We start from the raw sequence: 23,885 nt of genomic DNA on the forward strand, positions 1-23,885 counted from the left end.
AAAGTTCGCTGAAAATTATACATGACATGATGGGACATTGAATGCCGGAATGTAGTCACAACGCAGACGAATCTTGCTACGAGATTTCAAATTGCCACAAGTTCGTGGAATAATTTAAGATTATACGGGGCGTCTCAAAAATGCAGCGGGATACCTTAAGACAGGTAGGTGGTATCATTAGACTTGACTGCTTAATGACAACGTCACAGATCACGTGAGCCAGATGTAAGCAGCCACACTGTTTTGAATGGAGTGGACCGGATAATGGTTTTTTGTTTTACACTTATACATTTAATAATTCGAAATTTATTATTATCTTATAATGTTTTCAAATGTCATAATAGATGAAAACAGTTCATTAAGTTAAAAGAAATAAAGTTCGCTGAAAATTATACATGACATGATGGGACATTGAATGCCGGAATGTAGTCACAACGCAGACGAATCTTGCTACGAGATTTGAAATTGCCACAAGTTCGTGGAATAATTTAAGATTATACGGGGTGCCTCAAAAATGCAGCGGGATACCTTAAGACAGGTAGGTGGCATCATTAGACTTGACTACTTAATGACAACGTCACAGATCACGTGAGCCAGATGTAAGCAGCCACACTGTTTTGAATGGAGTGGACCGGATAATGGTTTTTTGTTTTACACTTATACATTTAATAATTCGAAATTTATTATTATCTTATAATGTTTTCAAATGTCATAATAGATAAAAACAGTTCATTAAGTTAAAAGAAATAAAGTTCGCTGAAAATTATACATGACATGATGGGACATTGAATGCCGGAATGTAGTCACAACGCAGACGAATCTTGCTACGAGATTTGAAATTGCCACAAGTTCGTGGAATAATTTAAGATTATACGGGGTGTCTCAAAAATGCAGCGGGATACCTTAAGACAGGTAGGTGGCATCATTAGACTTGACTGCTTAATGACAACGTCACAGATCACGTGAGCCAGATGTAAGCAGCCACACTGTTTTGAATGGAGTGGACCGGATAATGGTTTTTTGTTTTACACTTATACATTTAATAATTCAAAATTTATTATTATCTTATAATGTTTTCAAATGTCATAATAGATAAAAACAGTTCATTAAGTTAAAAGAAATAAAGTTCGCTGAAAATTATACATGACATGATGGGACATTGAATGCCGGAATGTAGTCACAACGCAGACGAATCTTGCTACGAGATTTGAAATTGCCACAAGTTCGTGGAATAATTTAAGATTATACGGGGTGTCTCAAAAATGCAGCGGGATACCTTAAGACAGGTAGGTGGCATCATTAGACTTGACTGCTTAATGACAACGTCACAGATCACGTGAGCCAGATGTAAGCAGCCACACTGTTTTGAATGGAGTGGACCGGATAATGGTTTTTTGTTTTACACTTATACATTTAATAATTCGAAATTTATTATTATCTTATAATGTTTTCAAATGTCATAATAGATAAAAACAGTTCATTAAGTTAAAAGAAATAAAGTTCGCTGAAAATTATACATGACATGATGGGACATTGAATGCCGGAATGTAGTCACAACGCAGACGAATCTTGCTACGAGATTTGAAATTGCCACAAGTTCGTGGAATAATTTTAGATTATACGGGGTGTCTCAAAAATGCAGCGTGATACCTTAAGACAGGTAGGTGGCATCATTAGACTTGACTGCTTAATGACAACGTCACAGATCACGTGAGCCAGATGTAAGCAGCCACACTGTTTTGAATGGAGTGGACCGGATAATGGTTTTTTGTTTTACACTTATACATTTAATAATTCGAAATTTATTATTATCTTAAAATGTTTTCAAATGTCATAATAGATAAAAACAGTTCATTAAGTTAAAAGAAATAAAGTTCGCTGAAAATTATACATGACATGATGGGACATTGAATGCCGGAATGTAGTCACAACGCAGACGAATCTTGCTACGAGATTTGAAATTGCCACAAGTTCGTGGAATAATTTAAGATTATACGGGGTGTCTCAAAAATGCAGCGTGATACCTTAAGACAGGTAGGTGGCATCATTAGACTTGACTGCTTAATGACAACGTCACAGATCACGTGAGCCAGATGTAAGCAGCCACACTGTTTTGAATGGAGTGGACCGGATAATGGTTTTTTGTTTTACACTTATACATTTAATAATTCGAAATTTATTATTATCTTATAATGTTTTCAAATGTCATAATAGATAAAAACAGTTCATTAAGTTAAAAGAAATAAAGTTCGCTGAAAATTATACATGACATGATGGGACATTGAATGCCGGAATGTAGTCACAACGCAGACGAATCTTGCTACGAGATTTGAAATTGTCACAAGTTCGTGGAATAATTTAAGATTATACGGGGTGTCTCAAAAATGCAGCGTGATACCTTAAGACAGGTAGGTGGCATCATTAGACTTGACTGCTTAATGACAACGTCACAGATCACGTGAGCCAGATGTAAGCAGCCACACTGTTTTGAATGGAGTGGACCGGATAATGGTTTTTTGTTTAACACTTATACATTTAATAATTCGAAATTTATTATTATCTTATAATGTTTTCAAATGTCATAATAGATAAAAACAGTTCATTAAGTTAAAAGAAATAAAGTTCGCTGAAAATTATACATGACATGATGGGACATTGAATGCCGGAATGTAGTCACAACGCAGACGAATCTTGCTACGAGATTTGAAATTGCCACAAGTTCGTGGAATAATTTAAGATTATACGGGGTGTCTCAAAAATGCAGCGTGATACCTTAAGACAGGTAGGTGGCATCATTAGACTTGACTGCTTAATGACAACGTCACAGATCACGTGAGCCAGATGTAAGCAGCCACACTGTTTTGAATGGAGTGGACCGGATAATGGTTTTTTGTTTTACACTTATACATTTAATAATTCGAAATTTATTATTATCTTAAAATGTTTTCAAATGTCATAATAGATAAAAACAGTTCATTAAGTTAAAAGAAATAAAGTTCGCTGAAAATTATACATGACATGATGGGACATTGAATGCCGGAATGTAGTCACAACGCAGACGAATCTTGCTACGAGATTTGAAATTGCCACAAGTTCGTGGAATAATTTAAGATTATACGGGGTGTCTCAAAAATGCAGCGTGATACCTTAAGACAGGTAGGTGGCATCATTAGACTTGACTGCTTAATGACAACGTCACAGATCACGTGAGCCAGATGTAAGCAGCCACACTGTTTTGAATGGAGTGGACCGGATAATGGTTTTTTGTTTTACACTTATACATTTAATAATTCGAAATTTATTATTATCTTATAATGTTTTCAAATGTCATAATAGATAAAAACAGTTCATTAAGTTAAAAGAAATAAAGTTCGCTGAAAATTATACATGACATGATGGGACATTGAATGCCGGAATGTAGTCACAACGCAGACGAATCTTGCTACGAGATTTGAAATTGCCACAAGTTCGTGGAATAATTTAAGATTATACGGGGTGTCTCAAAAATGCAGCGTGATACCTTAAGACAGGTAGGTGGCATCATTAGACTTGACTGCTTAATGACAACGTCACAGATCACGTGAGCCAGATGTAAGCAGCCACACTGTTTTGAATGGAGTGGACCGGATAATGGTTTTTTGTTTTACACTTATACATTTAATAATTCGAAATTTATTATTATCTTATAATGTTTTCAAATGTCATAATAGATAAAAACAGTTCATTAAGTTAAAAGAAATAAAGTTCGCTGAAAATTATACATGACATGATGGGACATTGAATGCCGGAATGTAGTCACAACGCAGACGAATCTTGCTACGAGATTTGAAATTGCCACAAGTTCGTGGAATAATTTAAGATTATACGGGGTGTCTCAAAAATGCAGCGTGATACCTTAAGACAGGTAGGTGGCATCATTAGACTTGACTGCTTAATGACAACGTCACAGATCACGTGAGCCAGATGTAAGCAGCCACACTGTTTTGAATGGAGTGGACCGGATAATGGTTTTTTGTTTTACACTTATACATTTAATAATTCGAAATTTATTATTATCTTATAATGTTTTCAAATGTCATAATAGATAAAAACAGTTCATTAAGTTAAAAGAAATAAAGTTCGCTGAAAATTATACATGACATGATGGGACATTGAATGCCGGAATGTAGTCACAACGCAGACGAATCTTGCTACGAGATTTGAAATTGCCACAAGTTCGTGGAATAATTTAAGATTATACGGGGTGTCTCAAAAATGCAGCGTGATACCTTAAGACAGGTAGGTGGCATCATTAGACTTGACTGCTTAATGACAACGTCACAGATCACGTGAGCCAGATGTAAGCAGCCACACTGTTTTGAATGGAGTGGACCGGATAATGGTTTTTTGTTTTACACTTATACATTTAATAATTCGAAATTTATTATTATCTTATAATGTTTTCAAATGTCATAATAGATAAAAACAGTTCATTAAGTTAAAAGAAATAAAGTTCGCTGAAAATTATACATGACATGATGGGACATTGAATGCCGGAATGTAGTCACAACGCAGACGAATCTTTGCTACGAAATTTGAAATTGCCACAAGTTCGTGGAATAATTTAAGATTATACGGGGTGTCTCAAAAATGCAGCGCGATACCTTAAGACAGGTAGGTGGCATCATTAGACTTGACTGCTTAATGACAACGTCACAGATCACGTGAGCCAGATATAAGCAGCCACACTGTTTTGAATGGAGTGGACCGGATAATGGTTTTTTGTTTTACACTTATACATTTAATAATTCGAAATTTATTATTATCTTATAATGTTTTCAAATGTCATAATAGATAAAAACAGTTCATTAAGTTAAAAGAAATAAAGTTCGCTGAAAATTATACATGACATGATGGGACATTGAATGCCGGAATGTAGTCACAACGCAGACGAATCTTTGCTACGAAATTTGAAATTGCCACAAGTTCGTGGAATAATTTAAGATTATACGGGGTGTCTCAAAAATGCAGCGTGATACCTTAAGACAGGTAGGTGGCATCATTAGACTTGACTGCTTAATGACAACGTCACAGATCACGTGAGCCAGATGTAAGCAGCCACACTGTTTTGAATGGAGTGGACCGGATAATGGTTTTTTGTTTTACACTTATACATTTAATAATTCGAAATTTATTATTATCTTATAATGTTTTCAAATGTCATAATAGATAAAAACAGTTCATTAAGTTAAAAGAAATAAAGTTCGCTGAAAATTATACATGACATGATGGGACATTGAATGCCGGAATGTAGTCACAACGCAGACGAATCTTTGCTACGAGATTTGAAATTGCCACAAGTTCGTGGAATAATTTAAGATTATACGGGGTGTCTCAAAAATGCAGCGTGATACCTTAAGACAGGTAGGTGGCATCATTAGACTTGACTGCTTAATGACAACGTCACAGATCACGTGATCCAGATGTAAGCAGCCACACTGTTTTGAATGGAGTGGACCGGATAATGGTTTTTTGTTTTACACTTATACATTTAATAATTCGAAATTTATTATTATCTTATAATGTTTTCAAATGTCATAATAGATAAAAACAGTTCATTAAGTTAAAAGAAATAAAGTTCGCTGAAAATTATACATGACATGATGGGACATTGAATGCCGGAATGTAGTCACAACGCAGACGAATCTTTGCTACGAGATTTGAAATTGCCACAAGTTCGTGGAATAATTTAAGATTATACGGGGTGTCTCAAAAATGCAGCGTGATACCTTAAGACAGGTAGGTGGCATCATTAGACTTGACTGCTTAATGACAACGTCACAGATCACGTGAGCCAGATGTAAGCAGCCACACTGTTTTGAATGGAGTGGACCGGATAATGGTTTTTTGTTTTACACTTATACATTTAATAATTCGAAATTTATTATTATCTTATAATGTTTTCAAATGTCATAATAGATAAAAACAGTTCATTAAGTTAAAAGAAATAAAGTTCGCTGAAAATTATACATGACATGATGGGACATTGAATGCCGGAATGTAGTCACAACGCAGACGAATCTTTGCTACGAGATTTGAAATTGCCACAAGTTCGTGGAATAATTTAAGATTATACGGGGTGTCTCAAAAATGCAGCGTGATACCTTAAGACAGGTAGGTGGCATCATTAGACTTGACTGCTTAATGACAACGTCACAGATCACGTGTCACGTGAGCCAGATGTAAGCAGCCACACTGTTTTGAATGGAGTGGACCGGATAATGGTTTTTTGTTTTACACTTATACATTTAATAATTCGAAATTTATTATTATCTTATAATGTTTTCAAATGTCATAATAGATAAAAACAGTTCATTAAGTTAAAAGAAATAAAGTTCGCTGAAAATTATACATGACATGATGGGACATTGAATGCCGGAATGTAGTCACAACGCAGACGAATCTTTGCTACGAAATTTGAAATTGCCACAAGTTCGTGGAATAATTTAAGATTATACGGGGTGTCTCAAAAATGCAGCGTGATACCTTAAGACAGGTAGGTGGCATCATTAGACTTGACTGCTTAATGACAACGTCACAGATCACGTGAGCCAGATGTAAGCAGCCACACTGTTTTGAATGGAGTGGACCGGATAATGGTTTTTTGTTTTACACTTATACATTTAATAATTCGAAATTTATTATTATCTTATAATGTTTTCAAATGTCATAATAGATAAAAACAGTTCATTAAGTTAAAAGAAATAAAGTTCGCTGAAAATTATACATGACATGATGGGACATTGAATGCCGGAATGTAGTCACAACGCAGACGAATCTTGCTACGAGATTTGAAATTGCCACAAGTTCGTGGAATAATTTAAGATTATACGGGGTGTCTCAAAAATGCAGCGTGATACCTTAAGACAGGTAGGTGGCATCATTAGACTTGACTGCTTAATGACAACGTCACAGATCACGTGAGCCAGATGTAAGCAGCCACACTGTTTTGAATGGAGTGGACCGGATAATGGTTTTTTGTTTTACACTTATACATTTAATAATTCGAAATTTATTATTATCTTATAATGTTTTCAAATGTCATAATAGATAAAAACAGTTCATTAAGTTAAAAGAAATAAAGTTCGCTGAAAATTATACATGACATGATGGGACATTGAATGCCGGAATGTAGTCACAACGCAGACGAATCTTTGCTACGAGATTTGAAATTGCCACAAGTTCGTGGAATAATTTAAGATTATACGGGGTGTCTTAAAAATGCAGCGTGATACCTTAAGACAGGTAGGTGGCATCATTAGACTTGACTGCTTAATGACAACGTCACAGATCACGTGAGCCAGATGTAAGCAGCCACACTGTTTTGAATGGAGTGGACCGGATAATGGTTTTTTGTTTTACACTTATACATTTAATAATTCGAAATTTATTATTATCTTATAATGTTTTCAAATGTCATAATAGATAAAAACAGTTCATTAAGTTAAAAGAAATAAAGTTCGCTGAAAATTATACATGACATGATTGGACTTTGAATGCCGGAATGTAGTCACAACGCAGACGAATCTTTGCTACGAAATTTGAAATTGCCACAAGTTCGTGGAATAATTTAAGTTTATACGGGGTGTCTCAAAAATGCAGCGTGATACCTTAAGACAGGTAGGTGGCATCATTAGACTTGACTGCTTAATGACAACGTCACAGATCACGTGAGCCAGATGTAAGCAGCCACACTGTTTTGAATGGAGTGGACCGGATAATGGTTTTTTGTTTTACACTTATACATTTAATAATTCGAAATTTATTATTATCTTATAATGTTTTCAAATGTCATAATAGATAAAAACAGTTCATTAAGTTAAAAGAAATAAAGTTCGCTGAAAATTATACATGACATGATGGGACATTGAATGCCGGAATGTAGTCACAACGCAGACGAATCTTTGCTACGAAATTTGCAATTGCCACAAGTTCGTGATATCCAATACTTTTAAGAGCTTCCAAAACAAAATAATCCCGCAGTAGTTTGATAGTAAGGACACGGTTCCCAGTAGAACACCAAAGTCTATCATCACAGGCTAAGGTCAGTAAGCAGGTGAGTAACCACTTTGATCAGCCTGCGTAAGGACCGAGTGTGTGCGGTATTGGTATTCGTTAAACTGTTCTGCCGCAGGTTGACGGGCTACCAAAGCAGGGGAGCCATCTCCTCTGCAAAGGATCAAAATTGCGATGGCATGTCTTCGGATCATCCTATGGGACTTTTCCCAGACCATCGCCAATAGCCCATTGCGCAGCTCTAGTTCGACGTTATTAAAGTACCTACCGAAGCAAAATGAATCAGGGCTCTAATTAAGAATTCAAGGCTAGTCAAGCGTTGTTGCTAGGTGTGTTGCAGTAGTTGAATGTAGAGCGCCACCTAGTGGCGTAAAATGACACTTGTAGTAAAGGGTTGCTGTACAATTTTCAATTCTTATCATGCGCATTTAAATTCTCTTAAAGCACATATGAGACACTTTGTATGGAAGAATAATTTAATTTATAAAACCTACTTTTAATATTAAGTATTATCTATTATATATTCGAAACAAAATCCTTCTTCTTATTCATAATGATTGATACAGTGTAAACAGGAATGTTATTTGATTTCATTAAGAAAAAATCAGATGTTAGCCTTGTCTATTAGAATGAGTTAAAAGTGATTTTAAGTTTAGAAGTATTTAAGAGTAATTACTATTAATGCTTACAGTTTCCTGCCTTTTCACTTTTGAATACACCACTCTCAGAAGCAATGCTTGTGTCCACTCTTTGCCTCGGAAAAACCTCTATGGGTTCCTTGCTGGAATATTTGCTTTCCTTATACAATAGTGCAAAACCAATATCCTTTCCTTTAGTTTCGAATTCCCATTCAATTTCAGCTCCAGGATATAATACATGAAGTTCAATCTGAACTTTTGAAAGCCTATTAATAGAAATTTTTTTCACTTTTGGTTGACCAGATAAAGAAACTCTGCGGTTTAGAGCATAAAGGCATTCTGGAACGACACCGCCATGATTTATCTGCAAAAAAATTAACAATTTAGCTCTGTTTTTATTATTATCATTTATGAAGTATTTATGATTATAGACGATTAAAACTATAAAAACAACAACAAAAAACATTTTAATATGCAAATCTTTAGAATTTGGAGATGGATGGTGGTTTATTAATGCTATATTCCATATATTACATCTTCTTTTTATCTCTTCGATTTGATTTAATTTCCTTATATTGTTAAATCAATTCAAACTAAATAAGGTACACTTTTTTAGAATAGTCTCGCAGTGGAGTGATCGTAAAGACCCCTTTCCCAATAGTACAGCGAAGTCAAACATCACTGACTGCTGTCAGTAAGCGGGTGGATGGCCACTTTGATCTGCCTGCGTAGGGACCAAGGGTGAGCGATATTGTAAACTGTTTTATTTTTATAGTTTTTAATTTTATAGCCGTCGTTGAACAATCGACACGATTCTGGACTTACGTCTACCAATGTCCAACTCAGTCGCCTTGTAATTTTGAACCAAATTCAGAAGACAGGAGAACTTACGTAATGGCTCTATCCCCTGAGCCATCACGTAATCTGTTCTATTGTAAAGTGCTTGATTTCGCGCCAGGCCATCGAGCTCACAAGGCAGGTGAGCCATCGTCTCTGCAGAAGATCAAAAGTGCGATGGCATATCTTCGGATCTTCCTTAGGAATGCTTTCCAAATCATCGAGAATATCCCACTGTCCAGCTCTAGCGGGACTAAATAAGGTGCCTGCCTTCCTTTTTAGGGACAAAAAAAGTTTCTTTTTTCATCTATTATATGATTTAAAAAGTTTCACTTCTATTTTCTTACTAAATCGCGATTTCAGTTGAATAAACTTTGTACACCTTAACTATGTCTCTGCGCTTACAGCATATAAAATCTCCGCCATATCCTTGCATTCCCTCGTTGTCTAGGCTGAATCGTCTTCTGGCAAAATATTTCTTATAAATCAAAGAAGGTCTGATAGTTTTAGGGCAGGCTCAGACAATAGGGAAGGAGTTTTTAATATATTATCCCATTAACATACTATTGAAAACGAGTGATGATTTAAAGCAGGGGTCCCCAACCCTATGCCCGCGGGCGCCATGGCACCCGTCGATCGATCTGTCAGACTATGAATTTTAATGAGCAAGGTTCGAGTAAGAGTCAGAGATCACGAGTTCGAAAAACCTCTGAAAGAGGGAGTTCGAACATTTAAAAATAATTTACCGACAGAATTTGCATAATATTAATTTTGAATGTGTAAGTACCTCATTATGCAACTGTTATTTTGTATATATATATAACAAATCAAGATTGGATTTGGAGTTTTGCTTCTTTTGATTTTCATGACTGTATGTATTGAATTCGTTACCTCATGTTATGGAGAGGATTGTTTTTCTTTTATGATGCTTAAGTTAAGTTATGATTTTTCTTGCTTAATAAAATTTCTGATTAGTTAAAAGATGACTTTTTCATTATGCTTGCTAAGCATTTTCCACAACGCACTGAACTCTGCCAGCAAGGTTATGGGCCATGCCTGCCCAGCTTAGTTAAGCTTTTGTCGTCTTTAGAAGCAAGTTTATTATAACGCTACTGGGGCCGTTTAGATAGATTGGAGATGGCCGAAAATGACAGCAGCTCCATATTGGGATTTCCAAAGCTAAATAGTTTCAATTACAGTAGCTGGAAAGTAAATATGAAAGTGTTACTTATCGATAAAGGATCTTGGGAATTTGTTGGTAGTACAGAGAAGCCATTACTAACTGATGCAACAGACAGAGACCTACGCTCTTATGAAATGCGAAAAGCAAGAAGTTATTCTACTATATTCCAAGGAATTGACGAGCAGTTCCAACCGCTGATAGCCGACTAAGAGGACGGAAAGACAGCGTGGACTATTTTGAAGCAAAACTTTGAACCTACCTCCCGAGAACGGTTAGCCGGACTTATTGATGAATTCTTTGAATTGAAGTTTGATCCGGACAAGGAGACTATTGGAATTTTTTGCAAGTTAGTTAATGAAAAAAAGAAACAGATCCATGATGCAGGTTTTGAAATGACAGAAAAGCTCACATGTTTCCAATTAATTAGAAGATTGCCAGCAGATTATGACAACTTAGTTCAAATGCTTTATCGACTAGAAGATAAAGATTTTTCGATTTCTAATGTTGAAAAGGAGCTTCTAATCGAATCTGGAAGGATACAACAAAAGCAGAAAGATAGAGGAGAGGACATAGTCGCCGATGCTTATACTACTTCATCTACTAGAAAGCAAGCCTATCGGAAGTTGCAAGGAAATAAAAGCATTGGTCACGTCCTGGGCAGTGATACAACAACAATGTGTTCCTACTGCAACAAGAAAGGTCAAAGTGCGGAAAGATGTTTCCTGAAGAAGAAAACCACGAAACGGAATTCTAAAACTCAAGATTCCAAGGAAACCTTTTACAGTGATTTGACTACGATAAGAAGAGATGCTGAAATTCACCAAGGGAAAGACAAGCAGGTTGACGAATTCCTGATTGATACTGCCAGCACAGCTCACTTCTGTACACAAAGAGACTACTTTAGTAACTCCAAGACTTTGAATCCTAGTCAAGTACTTGTTGGAGATAAAAGTAGTAAGTCTGATATTTTTGGTATTGGTGATATACATTTTAATGTTAAAGATAGAGATAAATTTGCTCCCATAAAATTAGAAAATTTATATTTTGCACCTAATATGCGTAGAAATTTAATAAGCGGTTCAAATATGGATTTAGCGGGAATTACTGTAAAATGGGGTAACAACAAAATGACTGTATTTGGTAAAAACCATAATTATTTATTTACTGTACCTAGAATTGATAAATTGTATGTACTTAAAGGCTATGTTGAAATAGTGGTAGTAACTAAGGAATTAGCATTTAGTACAGGTCTAGATAGGGAATTGGTTCATAGACGATTTTTGGGGTAAAAGTCCAGTAAATTCAGTTGGCGGAGCTGAATATTTCGTATCTGTAATAGATGATTTTTCTCGTTATGTTGAAATTTTTACTATAAAACATAAACATGAAGTTTTTAATTGCTTTAAACTGTATTTAGCAAAATATGAAAGACAGTTAAATGTTAAACTTAAATCTGTAAGGTGTGATAACGGCATGGAATTTTGTAATGTAAAATTTCAAGATTTTCTTAGTGAATTAGGTATACGTATGGAGAGAACTTCAGTATACACTCCAGAACAAAATGGGGTAGCCGAATCTTATAACAGAGTAGCTGGAAAGGGAATACGCTCAATGTTAGCCAATAGTGGTTGGAAAGGTAGATTTTGGGCAGAAGCACTGCATTGTTTTGTTCACGTAAAGAATCGTAGTGAACACAAACTACTGGAAGGTAAAATACCGTTTGAAATTTTCTATGGTTATAAACCGTCAGTTAAACATTTCAAAGTATTTGGATCTTTAGCGTATGCTCATATTCCTAAAGTTCAGAGAAACAAACTACAACCAAATGCAAAAGTAAGAATTATAACTGGATATGCAGTCAATACTAAAGGTTATAGAATTTACTTGCCTAAAGATAGGAAAACTATAGAAACTATACACGTAAAAATTGATGAAGGTAAAAACGGAGTTAAAACACTATTTGGTAAACCTAGTAATGAAAACTTTTTATTTATAAATCTGAATTCAGACATCAATTTTGATGATAACAATGAAAATGAAATGGATAAGGTTCATGCTAAATCTCCAGATTTAAAATTAAAACCTTTAAAAATAACAGAATGGACTAGAGTTGAGAGACCGCGTAATAAAAGTAGCAAAATAGATGTTTACTGTTACCCTCCAGGCGATAAAACTAGATTGAGATCAAACAACCAAGCTAAAGAATATTGCGATAAAAACCTAATTGAGTATGAACATTCCAAATTTAATTTTAAAGCTTTAAGCAAAACTCAAAATTTAACTTCTTCCCATAGTGACACTGATAGCGAAAGTGAAGATTCGCCATCTAATTCTTTTGTAGATAATCAGATAAGTGATATATTTGAAGGTGAGGTATATAATGCAGAAATACCGAAAAACTTTTCTGATGCACAAAAGCTACCAGAAAGAAATCAGTGGAATAAGGCAATGGAAATAGAGTTATGGAAATAGAGTTATGAACGAAAGAAAGGTATGGGAAATAGTTGATAAACCTCCCAATGCTAAAGTAATAGGAAATAGGTGGGTTTATGCAGTCAAAAGAGATGAAAACAATAATGTTAAACAATACAAAGCTAGACTTGTAGCACAAGGTTTTAGACAACATCATGGTGTAGACTTTCTTGATGTATTTTCACCAGTTGCGAATTTTTCTGTTATTAGATTACTATTTATTATTCTTGTATCAATGTTATGTTGGAAATATGCACAGCTAGATGTGAAAGCTGCATATTTGTATGGAAATCTTAGTGAGGTAATTTTTATGAAACAACCTCCAGATTTTGAAATTGAAGGTGAAACGAATAAAGTATGTTTACTTAAAAAGTCGATATATGGACTTAAACAATCAGGTAGAGAATGGAATGCTGAGTTAGATACTATATTAAAATCGATTGGTTTCGAAAAATTCAAATGTTGTAATTGTGTGTATAAAATGAAAAATATTATTTTATTAGTATACGTTGATGACATGGTGTTATTTTGTAAGGCTGAAACTATTTTAGATGAAACCATTAAATTGATTAAGAGTAAACTTGATATTCAAAATTTAGGAAAAGTAAAATATTTGTTAGTTGTTAACTTTGAGAACAAAAACGGTAATTTGTATTTACATCAAAAAACTTATATTGAAAAATTATGTAAACGATTTAATGAATTACCTAAAACTCATGTTAAGTTACCAATTAAAGTAGGTTTTAAATTGCCAAATAAAGTAAATGAAATTGTTGAAAATCAAATAATGAAGAAATTTCCTTATCGTACATTGATAGGATGCTTTCTTTTATAGAAAATAGTAGCAGACCAGATATTTCATATGCTGTGAACGTTCAGTGTTTTCACTACAGCGCGAGAACGCGAGAATCTCGCATATTTTTTTATATTCTCGCATTAAAAAATGATTACCGCGAGAAATTCGCGCATTTTATAAACCAATTTCAAAATTCGCGAATTTCTCGCATTTTGAAAAAAATTTCTCATTTGCGCCATTTAGAATAAAATCCGTTTCACTTTTCTTCCTGGATCTTTTATTATTTCCAACATCTGCCCCTTTATCTAGCTTCCCTATTTACCAGTATTGTTCAGAACCTTTAAGAACAACAGAACACCATCCTTCCGAACCACGGAATCTCTTTCAGAACGCATTTCTCAGCAATCACGTGTTTACCGTAGGTAAGGTTTCTTCATGTAAGACGTTCAAATTTCTTGCTCGTTAATCTAAGTTAGACAAATACCTTATAAAGCCAAAATCTTCTACTCCGAAACGGACAAATGAAAATGAAACGAATGTGGGTAGAAACGATCAAAACGAAACAAATGCGTATTTGAGCAACCTAATGAGAATAGCTGATGAAAAAGTAGATATAGAACATTTTCCATAAGATGACGCAGCAAAAATATTCAATGTTTTAAAAATTAAAAGATGTTAAAAATGCATTATAATTAAAGAAATGATTTTTTTTTCAAGTCTCTTTGTGTTTTTTTTTTTTTTTTTTTTTTTAATTTTTGAAATCTCACCTAACTTTTTGAAATCTCACCCTGATTTTGAGAAAGGGTGAGAAATTCTCACCCATTTTTTTCTGAGATGAAAACACTGCGTTATGTCACAATTCTCGAATTGCTATAATTACCAACATTGGACTGTAGTTGTAGATTTAATGAATTATGTAATAAATACTAAAGAACATAAACTTTGCTTAACAAATCCTAATAATTCTTCTTTGATAGCTTATTCAGATGCAAATTGGGGTTGTCATTTAACAAACAGATTTTCTATATCAGGTTATTTAATATGCTTAGCAGGTATTCCTTTTAGTTGGAAATGTAGCAAACAAAAATGTATTGCATTAAGTAGCATGGAATCAGAATTTATAGCTTTAACAGATACGGTTAAAGAACTTCTATGGTTTACAAACATATGTAATGAGTTAAGCACAATATCAAAAATTGAAAAAACCTGTTTTGTATTGCGACAATCAATCTGCAATTTATTATTGTAAAAATAATGTTGAAAATTTAAAGACGAAGCATATTGATATAAGATTTCATTTTGTGAGAAATTTGCTTAATGCGGGAAAATTCGAAATTAAGTATATTAAAAGTAAAAGTAATTTGGCTGATTTTTTGACTAAGGCTTTAACAAAGACTGAATTAAATAAAATTAAAGGAATTTATTTTGAAATGTTCGATGGGGCCGCATGTCAGACTATGAATTTCAATGAACAAGGTTCGAGTAAGAGTCAGAGATCACGAGTTCGAAAAATCTCTGAAAGAGGGAGTTCGAACATTTAAAAATAATTTAACGACAGAATTTGCATAGTATTAATTTTGAGTGTGTAAGTACCTCATTATGCAACTGTTATTTTGTTGTATATATATATATATATATATATATATATATAACAAATCAAGATTGGATTTGGAGTTTTGCTTCTTTTGATTTTCATGACTGTATGTATTGAATTCGTTACCTCATGTTATGGAGAGGATTGTTTTTCTTTTATGATGCTTAAGTTAAGTTATAATTTTTCTTGCTTGATAAAATTTCTGATTAGTTAAAAGATGACTTTTTCATTATGCTTGCTAAGCATTTTCCACAACGCACTGAACTCTGCCAGCACGATCTAGGTGCGCCCGCTGCTCAACGATAAAATATTTCAGTTTTCCATTTTCCCAATAAATGCTATGCAAATACATACTGAAGTACGCTGGCTCAGTAAAGGTAAAGTACTTGAATAGATTTCTACATATAATTGGAGAAATAAAAAATTATCTTTGCAACCAAAAATCAAACATTTTTAGAACTAAGAGATCCTCTTTGGCTAGCAGATTTGTCTTTCATAACGGGCATAAGGGAAAAACTAAATTATTTAAACTTGGAGCTGCAGGGAAAGGACAAACATAAAGCAAAAATGATAGAGGCTGTTAACAGAGCTAAGCTAGTTTTGTGGATATCACATTTGAAAATGAAGTCTCTTGTGCATTTTCCAAACATGAAAAAATTGATAGGTGACAGTGAAATTGACATTTGTCATCAATCTCCAATTGCTTAAAGATCAATTTAAAAAGCGCTTTCAGCAATTTGATATCATCGAGCCTTTGATAACTTTTTTGTTAATCCTTTTACCAACCAAATAAACGTAACCGTAATAGCAACATACATTTCAGAATTTCTTCAAGTAAAGCGAGAAGAATTGGATATAGAAATTTTGGATCTCCATTGGATGACATTATCTTCAAAACTATTATATCACATGAGAAATTCTGGTATATATTTGAAGGACTAAATTCCATTCTTAAAAAGAGCATCATGTTCTCCCAATTATGTAGCGCTGGTCAGCGAAATGCCATGCCAAACACCACATGCCACTGTATTTTATAAATAATTTTTATACTTCGTATGTTTTGAATGCAATTTAGTAATCATTTATTCTACACAAAAATATTAATTGCATTCATATGCTAAATTAATTTTTGAAATTTAATTTTTTGTGCACTATATGTAGTGTGTATTATTACCTATGTCTACCAAAAATAAATTTATCTTGAAAAAATAAATGGTGCCCGCCATTCGACCGATATTCTTGTATTTGCTCTTAGGTACAAAAAGGTTGGGGACCACTGGTTTAAAGGGTGACATAGTGAAATATGAGGTGCAGTGCTTAAAAAAATAAAAAGACCACTCTGAATAACTTTTGATTTATTGATTGGAATTTCATGTACTAGGACTCTATCTTTAAGGTTCGATGGGGTGACTTCAAATATGCTAATTAATTAGTGCAGACGATACTTCAAGTTACGGTATCAGACACAAAAACCTAGTTCATCTAAATAAACAGTCCTTGTTTCGACGGATTTGGATTTTTGATCCTCAAAATAAAGGGGGTTGTCGAAATCTGGAAAATATGATTCCTCTAGTTTATTCAAGAGAGCGGTCCAAAATTTAATTCCTTAATGTTAATTTTACTTTTTGGAGTATTTCAGCACATCTCGAGAACCTTTTAAGCGAATTGAAAATGTTTTGCATATTATTACAAAATTCGTTTATCCAAAAATTATTCCATGCAAAATATAACTTTTAGTAAATATTTATTATTCTTTTATTGCTGTATCTAATAATAGCAGAAAAGCTTTTAAATTGTAATGCATAAAATTTTTTGCATCATTTTAACTAATGCCATTTTAAATGGCAAAATACAAAATTAGAGAGAACTCGATCGAATTGTTCTTGAGAAATAAAAATTTAAAAATTCGATTTCTCAGGAACTATTCTACGCATTTCGTCCAGATTTCGTATTTTGCCAGGCAAAATTACGTCCTTCAAAATGATGTGAAAAATTGTACACCTTACATTTCAAAATTCATTTGACTTTCATTAAAAAATAATAAAAAATATCAAATATTTATTAAAAGTTATATTTTGCATGGGATTATCTTCGGACATATGAATTTTATTATTGCGTGACAAATTTTTTTAATTAGCTTGAAAAGTTCTTGATTCATGGTGAAATACGCAAAAAGTAAGAACTAGTACTAACTGGTCCAAGCTATGGAAGGCCGTCCTCGCCAATTTGGGGCCAAAAATCTAAAAAAAGTGGGAACAAAAGTATGTTTATTTGGCGAATGTATGTTTTTGTGCCTGATTTCGTCGCTTAAAATATCGTCTGCACTAATTCATTAGAATATTTAAGATCATTCTCTCGAACTATTAAGATTGGTTCCTTGAATGTGAAGATCCGATTCTTAGATCAAAAGTAATTCAGGATGGTCCGTTTTTTACTTTGCTCACTGTACAACTCTCGATCAAAAAACGTAGCGGGGAACTGGCTTGACATGTGCATACAAAAATTGCAAACCTAAACTCAGTGGCGCGACAGCCCATGGAGGGCCAAAGCCTACTGTGCCCATCTCAGTTTTCTTGACCTTGGTCTCTGGGATGCAGGAGCAGATGCTCCGGTTTGGTGGTCAGTCGAACGTGGAGTTCCTAGTCTTAAGTCCCTAAACATGATTGGTACTAATTTTATCGAACTACAGAAGGGACAAAAATTGCTGCATGCTTCAAAAAAAAAAAAAAAAAAAGGCATGACTGAAAAAGCAATTATAACTAAATATAGAAATGTGTTCAACCTTTAACATGATACGATATCATAAAATACACACGTGGAATTATGAATAGAGCGACATTTTTAAATGCAGAAGATTAAAAAAAAAAGGGCCGTTTCTAAAAGGGTGGCATTCACGAAGAAGGAAAAAAAATCGCTTTAGAAACATGAGGTCGCAAAGGCTGCCGAGTGTCGGTGTAAATTATTCATAATAGACAAAAAACAATAAACTAAAATTGTTTTGAATAATTTAATTTGTATCCGTGTTACACATTTGTGATCAATAATACTACAGGAAATGCTCAATGTTTTGGTCAGCTGTTGCGAAATTAGGGTGCATTTAAGACAGACAACGTAAGCCATTTCACACGACGTCGATATAAAGCGTGTTTTCAGAACTCTGGCTTAAGTTTTGAGCATCCTCGTCTGTAGTATTCGTTGTCACGTGTACAAATACAGTAAAAATTAATTGATGTTATACGATTTTAGATAATTGTCTTCGTATAATTTGAAGCTCCCTCTAGCGGCTCCAGGTAGCATTTGTAACTCCATGTTCCAATCTGATTTTTATTCTTTTTGCATGCAATCTTTGCCTTTTCATTTTGTCAAATTTTTCTTATTATCCTGTATGTGTGAATAACACAATTTCTCTTACATATTTCAGTTCTTCTTTTTTCAAATATCGCCATATTTCCCACATAATGTTTAAGTATTTCACAAGAAAATATTAAAAAAATCTGAAACAGGGCTGCAAATTACTTGCAAACGATTGGTGGCAAATTGATAAACGATTCTTTAAAATTACGTTGTTTATGTTGTACGTATCAAGAAGTTCGAAAAAAAAATAGATAAAGATACTGTCAATCTTCTTTTGTTCTATTATCTGATTTATAAGGAAAAAATACTATAACAGGTGGGCTGAAAAGTTCGTAGGCTAACATAGAAAAAAATTTTTTTTTGATAAAATTTCATTTTATTATTCAATATAGTTTCCTTCAAGGGCGATACAACGATTATAGCGGTCATATAATATTTCGATACCATTTTTGTACTACGATTTGTCTTTAGCCTCAAAATAGGGCTTAGTTTCGGTGACTACTTCTTCATCGGCGCTAAATTTCTTTCCAGCGAGCATTCTCTTGAGGTCTGAGAACAGGAAAAAGTCGTTGGGGACCAAATCTGGAGAATACCGTGGATGCGGATGCAATTCGAATACAAATTTATATAATTTTGCCATCGTTTTCATTGACTTGTGACATGGTGCATTGTCTTGATGAAACAGCACTCTCTTCTTCAAATGGGCCCGTTTTTCTGCGATTTCGTAGTTCAAACGCTCCAATAACGCTATATAATAGTCGATGTTGATGGTTGTTCCTTTTTCAAGATAGTCAATGAATATTAAACCATGAGCATTCTAAAATACTGACGCCATAACTTTGCCTGCTGACTTTTGCATCTTTGCAAACTTTGGAGTTGGTTCATCTCATGTAGTTCACTCGCTGACGGTCGATTGGACTCCGGTGTGAAATTATGGAGCCATGTTTCACCCATTGTCATATATCGCCACATAAATTCAGATTTATTACGATTAAACTGCTTCAAACACAGCTCAGAATCATCAATTCGTTGTTGTTTTTGGTCAATTGTGAGCTCGTGCGGCACCCACTTTGCCTAGAGCTTTCTCATACCCAAATATTCATTCACGATATGTCTAACACTTTCCTTTGATATCTTTAGGGTCTCAGATATTTTGATCTACTTCACTTTACGGTAATCTAAAATTATTTTGCGGACTTTTTTGATATTTTCGTCGCTAACAGCCTCTTTGGGGCGTCCACGGTGCGCATCTTCCTTAGTGTTCATTTCGATTCGTTTAAACTTAGCAAACCACTTCTCAATGGTTGATTTTCCTGGTACAGAGTTCGAATATTGTTTCTTAAGCCAAGTCTTGGCTTCAAGACCATTTTTTTTCACTAGAAAGCAATGCTTTATAAACACGCGAAATTCCTTTTTATCCATTGTTTTTAAACTAACAAAAGTTGCTTCACTAAAAATACTATATCTTACAAACTATTAGTCCGACAGCTGTCAAATTTATACACGTGTCTTTCGAAGGTTAGAACTAACTAAAAATCATATGTTTTTAATAATAGTAGCCCCAACTATATGTCAGCCTATGAACTTTTCAGCCCAACTGTTATTTACAAAAAAGTAAATAAAGCGTGTAAACTAAGTCAGTGAATCAAAAAGTTTATCACCCATTTTTAGTCTAGATTTTTAAAACGATAGATAATAACCTAAACAACATTAATAGCAATCAAGCGAAGAAAAAAAAGATTCTGATAATTTAATGAAATCTAGTCCTTGAAAGTTCTATTTTGAGATTTCCTTATTTCTTTTTCCAAATACTTCTTTTTTTCGTTTTTGTGTTAAAAAAATGTCAGCAGAAACTAACTTTTGGTTTTAATTAAAACTGTTACTTAGGGCAGGCTGTTAAAACTGTTACACTGGCTCTTGATTTGTTTTTTAGTTACTCATTTATTATTTATTTATTTATTTATTTTTTGCTTTTATAAAGAAAATAAATAAATAAATATATTTTTACGTTAATCTAATAAATTTAAGTTCGGAATCTTGCCAATACAAGTGCAATTTTTTTTCACGAGGCAAAATAAATAAACAAATAAAACTTAAAAATATTTTTCCCTTCTTGCATTAATTATCTCAAATTGATTTACACACGAAAATAAAGGAAATTAAAATATTAATTTGTTTTCAAAAATGTTTGACATTTGAGAAGTTACATTTTGACAAATTCAACGAAATAATGACCAGCTTAATCTATAATTTATTTAATAACCATCGTTGAGCACCCGCCCCAATTATGAGTTTACGACTATCAATGTTCAACTCCGCAGCCGTGTAATTTTGAACCCAATCCAAAAGACAAAGAAAGTTCTGGATCAAGTTTTGAACAAAATTCTGCCTTAGAGATGGACTTTTCAATCGAACTAACCTGCATTTATGTTACATGGAGAGGAAAACCACGAAAACCTCCCACCGTTGGTAAGGCAGCAAGAGTACTCTAACGCATGATCCGTCTACCACTGAGGATATTTTACGTCAGCACTGTGGTCGGTACAAACTGAACATATAGACCAGGGGTTTCCAACTTACATTAGGCCGGGGGTCACATTTAAAAACACATATCAAATGGCGGGCCACAACTTTATCAAAAATTTATGTAGGACTCTTATGTTTGAAGGAACATTAAATATTACTGTCAGATTTTTACCAATTTGTACAAAACAAAGGTATTGAATTACAAATTAAAATAAGAAGCAGATTTTTAAAAATATTTAACTGTTATTAATAATATTTTTATAAATCTTAAATAAATAATAAAAATTCGGGCTACAATAACTTTAATGTGCATCTATGTATTAAACAATTAATGTGCAACAGATATCTAATTGTTAAGATATAAAACTTTAAAAAGGTTGGTATTAAAACTTACATAGAAGCACACAAAATATTCAATGAGAAACATGAGATTTGTCTGCTGCAACCACCAGAGAATAGGTATTTATATTCCAAATTTAAAATTTGCAAATGTGAGTGTAAATAGTTTCATCCAAAATGAGTGGTTTCAAAAAGTTAAATCGGAGAATTTCTTCGAGAAAATTTCTGATACGCAAATGCTAAATTATATTCACAAAATACTAAAAAAAAAATGAAAAGAGCAACATACACGATTATTTTTGTATTTGAATAAATATTTTCTTCAATGTAAAAACTGAGAAATAAATTTTTTTGCACCGTTTGTATGTTAAATTTCACAGAAACGAAGAAATTATGTTTTTATTAATGAGAACAGTATTTTAAGCCGATATAGATTTTTTTACGAAAATTGCTCGCAAAAAAATGACAACTGATATATTTTAAATACACAAGTTTGCGACCTTTCTGCTAAAATACAAACTACTAAGGTAAACAACGTTTAAGAGCACAAAAATATTTACATTTATATTTATAAATATAAATATAAATAATTATAAATATTTTTGTGCTCTTAAACGTTGTTTACCTTAGTTTGTAATATATTTTAGTTCGCGGGCCACAAAAAAAGGCTTCGCCGGCCATGCCACCTCATTGGGAGGCGAGCTCTCATTCCCCAGAGCCACTTATAGGACTGGGCATCACTATATGTGAAAAGTGGAAAAGAAGTATTTAGCATTTTCTTGATATCGGCTAAAGATTTCGTTTTCAAATTTCAAAAGTTCGATTTTAATTGCTTTTTTATATCTATTTAATAAATTTATTATTTATTCAATCAGTCTCAAGATGTATGACAACAAATTTTTTAATAATATTTATTAACTTAATATTTAAAAAACTGAACTAAAAGAAATGGCTGTTCAATAGAAAACAATTATGCAGTTTATTGAATTTTAACGACGGTTATAAAATAAAACAACTATATGTCGAGCCGTGGAGGTTCAGGGGGTAGAGCTTTCGCCTTCCAATGAGGCGAAACGGGTTCGAATCCCAACGATGACTAGTCGATACGAATTCCACACCTGGCTCTCCCCAACCATAGTGCTGACGTAAAAATATCCTTAGTGATAGACGGATCATGGATTAGAGTCCCGTAGTCATCAGGCTAACTGTGGGAGGATTTCGTGGTTTTCCTCTCCATGCAAATCAAATGTGTTTTAGTTCCATCAAAAAAGTCCTATACAAAGGCAGATTTCTTTCATTACCTGATCCAGGAGTTCCCTTGTCTGCTGGATTGGGTTCAAAATTACAAGGCTACGGAGTTGAACATTAGTAGTAGTAAACCCAACTATGGGTCAGACGGTAATATATGTGTATAAATAGGATGGGCACAGGGACACATTTCAGTTCCTCTCTGTCCCAACATTTTGTTCGAAATAATAATTTTATTCATTGAAAGTAGCCAGTTTCCAGGGTCTCAATACCCTAAATCCGATTACTTTAACTTTAACCAGCCTATTTTATTCAAAATAATATATTTTGAAACGTTCACAAATTTCCTTTGGTTCCTGCGCATATGTGCACTGTTCTATCTCACGCCGCTAGCTTCACACGCTGAGAAGTTTTTAGAGTTAACATAATTGTTACACTTTTGCGTAGAACTCCATATTAGACACCATAGAAATTTTGCACTCTAACTAACTTGGTGAACCGCACGTTCATGTACGCGCGTTCTGTGGAAGTTCCATAGAAAACAGAGATTGCTTTCCAGTTACTGCGCAGAACTTCGTGAACGAACAGAATGCTATGTGAAAGTGCACAATTTCTCTGAAATGTATAATGCTCTACGGATCAAAAATTGAATGAACTTACGAATGTTCTGCACATAGGATCACCATCAGGATCTGTTTTATTACCTCCTAGAAAAGCTGGTAATTCATTAACATCCATAATTTTCTGTAGATCTTCCTGCCAACCATCTATGTGAGAAAAAAAACACTGTATATATGTCATAAGCTTATTTAAATATACGACTGTTTGCAATTGGAGTCGGAT

At 33.7% G+C, this 23,885-nt stretch overlaps 1 protein-coding gene across 1 annotated transcript in view; it reads right to left on the reverse strand.

Annotated features, from left to right (window-relative positions):
* The window catches only part of LOC107442899 (SEC14-like protein 4), a 78,970-nt gene that overhangs the window by 4,603 nt on the left and 50,482 nt on the right, over positions 1-23,885 (reverse strand). The window contains exons 11-12 of the mRNA XM_087168345.1: positions 23,703-23,809; positions 8,745-9,057 (exon numbers count right to left, since the gene is read on the reverse strand). Of these exons, the coding sequence (XP_087024471.1) occupies positions 8,745-9,057; positions 23,703-23,809 (420 nt within the window). The remainder of the gene's footprint in view (positions 1-8,744; positions 9,058-23,702; positions 23,810-23,885) is intronic.

This window comes from Parasteatoda tepidariorum, chromosome 7, assembly GCF_982258835.1.
Source record: "Parasteatoda tepidariorum strain Cologne lab strain chromosome 7, Ptep-v5.0, whole genome shotgun sequence".
In the NCBI taxonomy this organism is placed as follows: domain Eukaryota; kingdom Metazoa; phylum Arthropoda; class Arachnida; order Araneae; family Theridiidae; genus Parasteatoda; species Parasteatoda tepidariorum.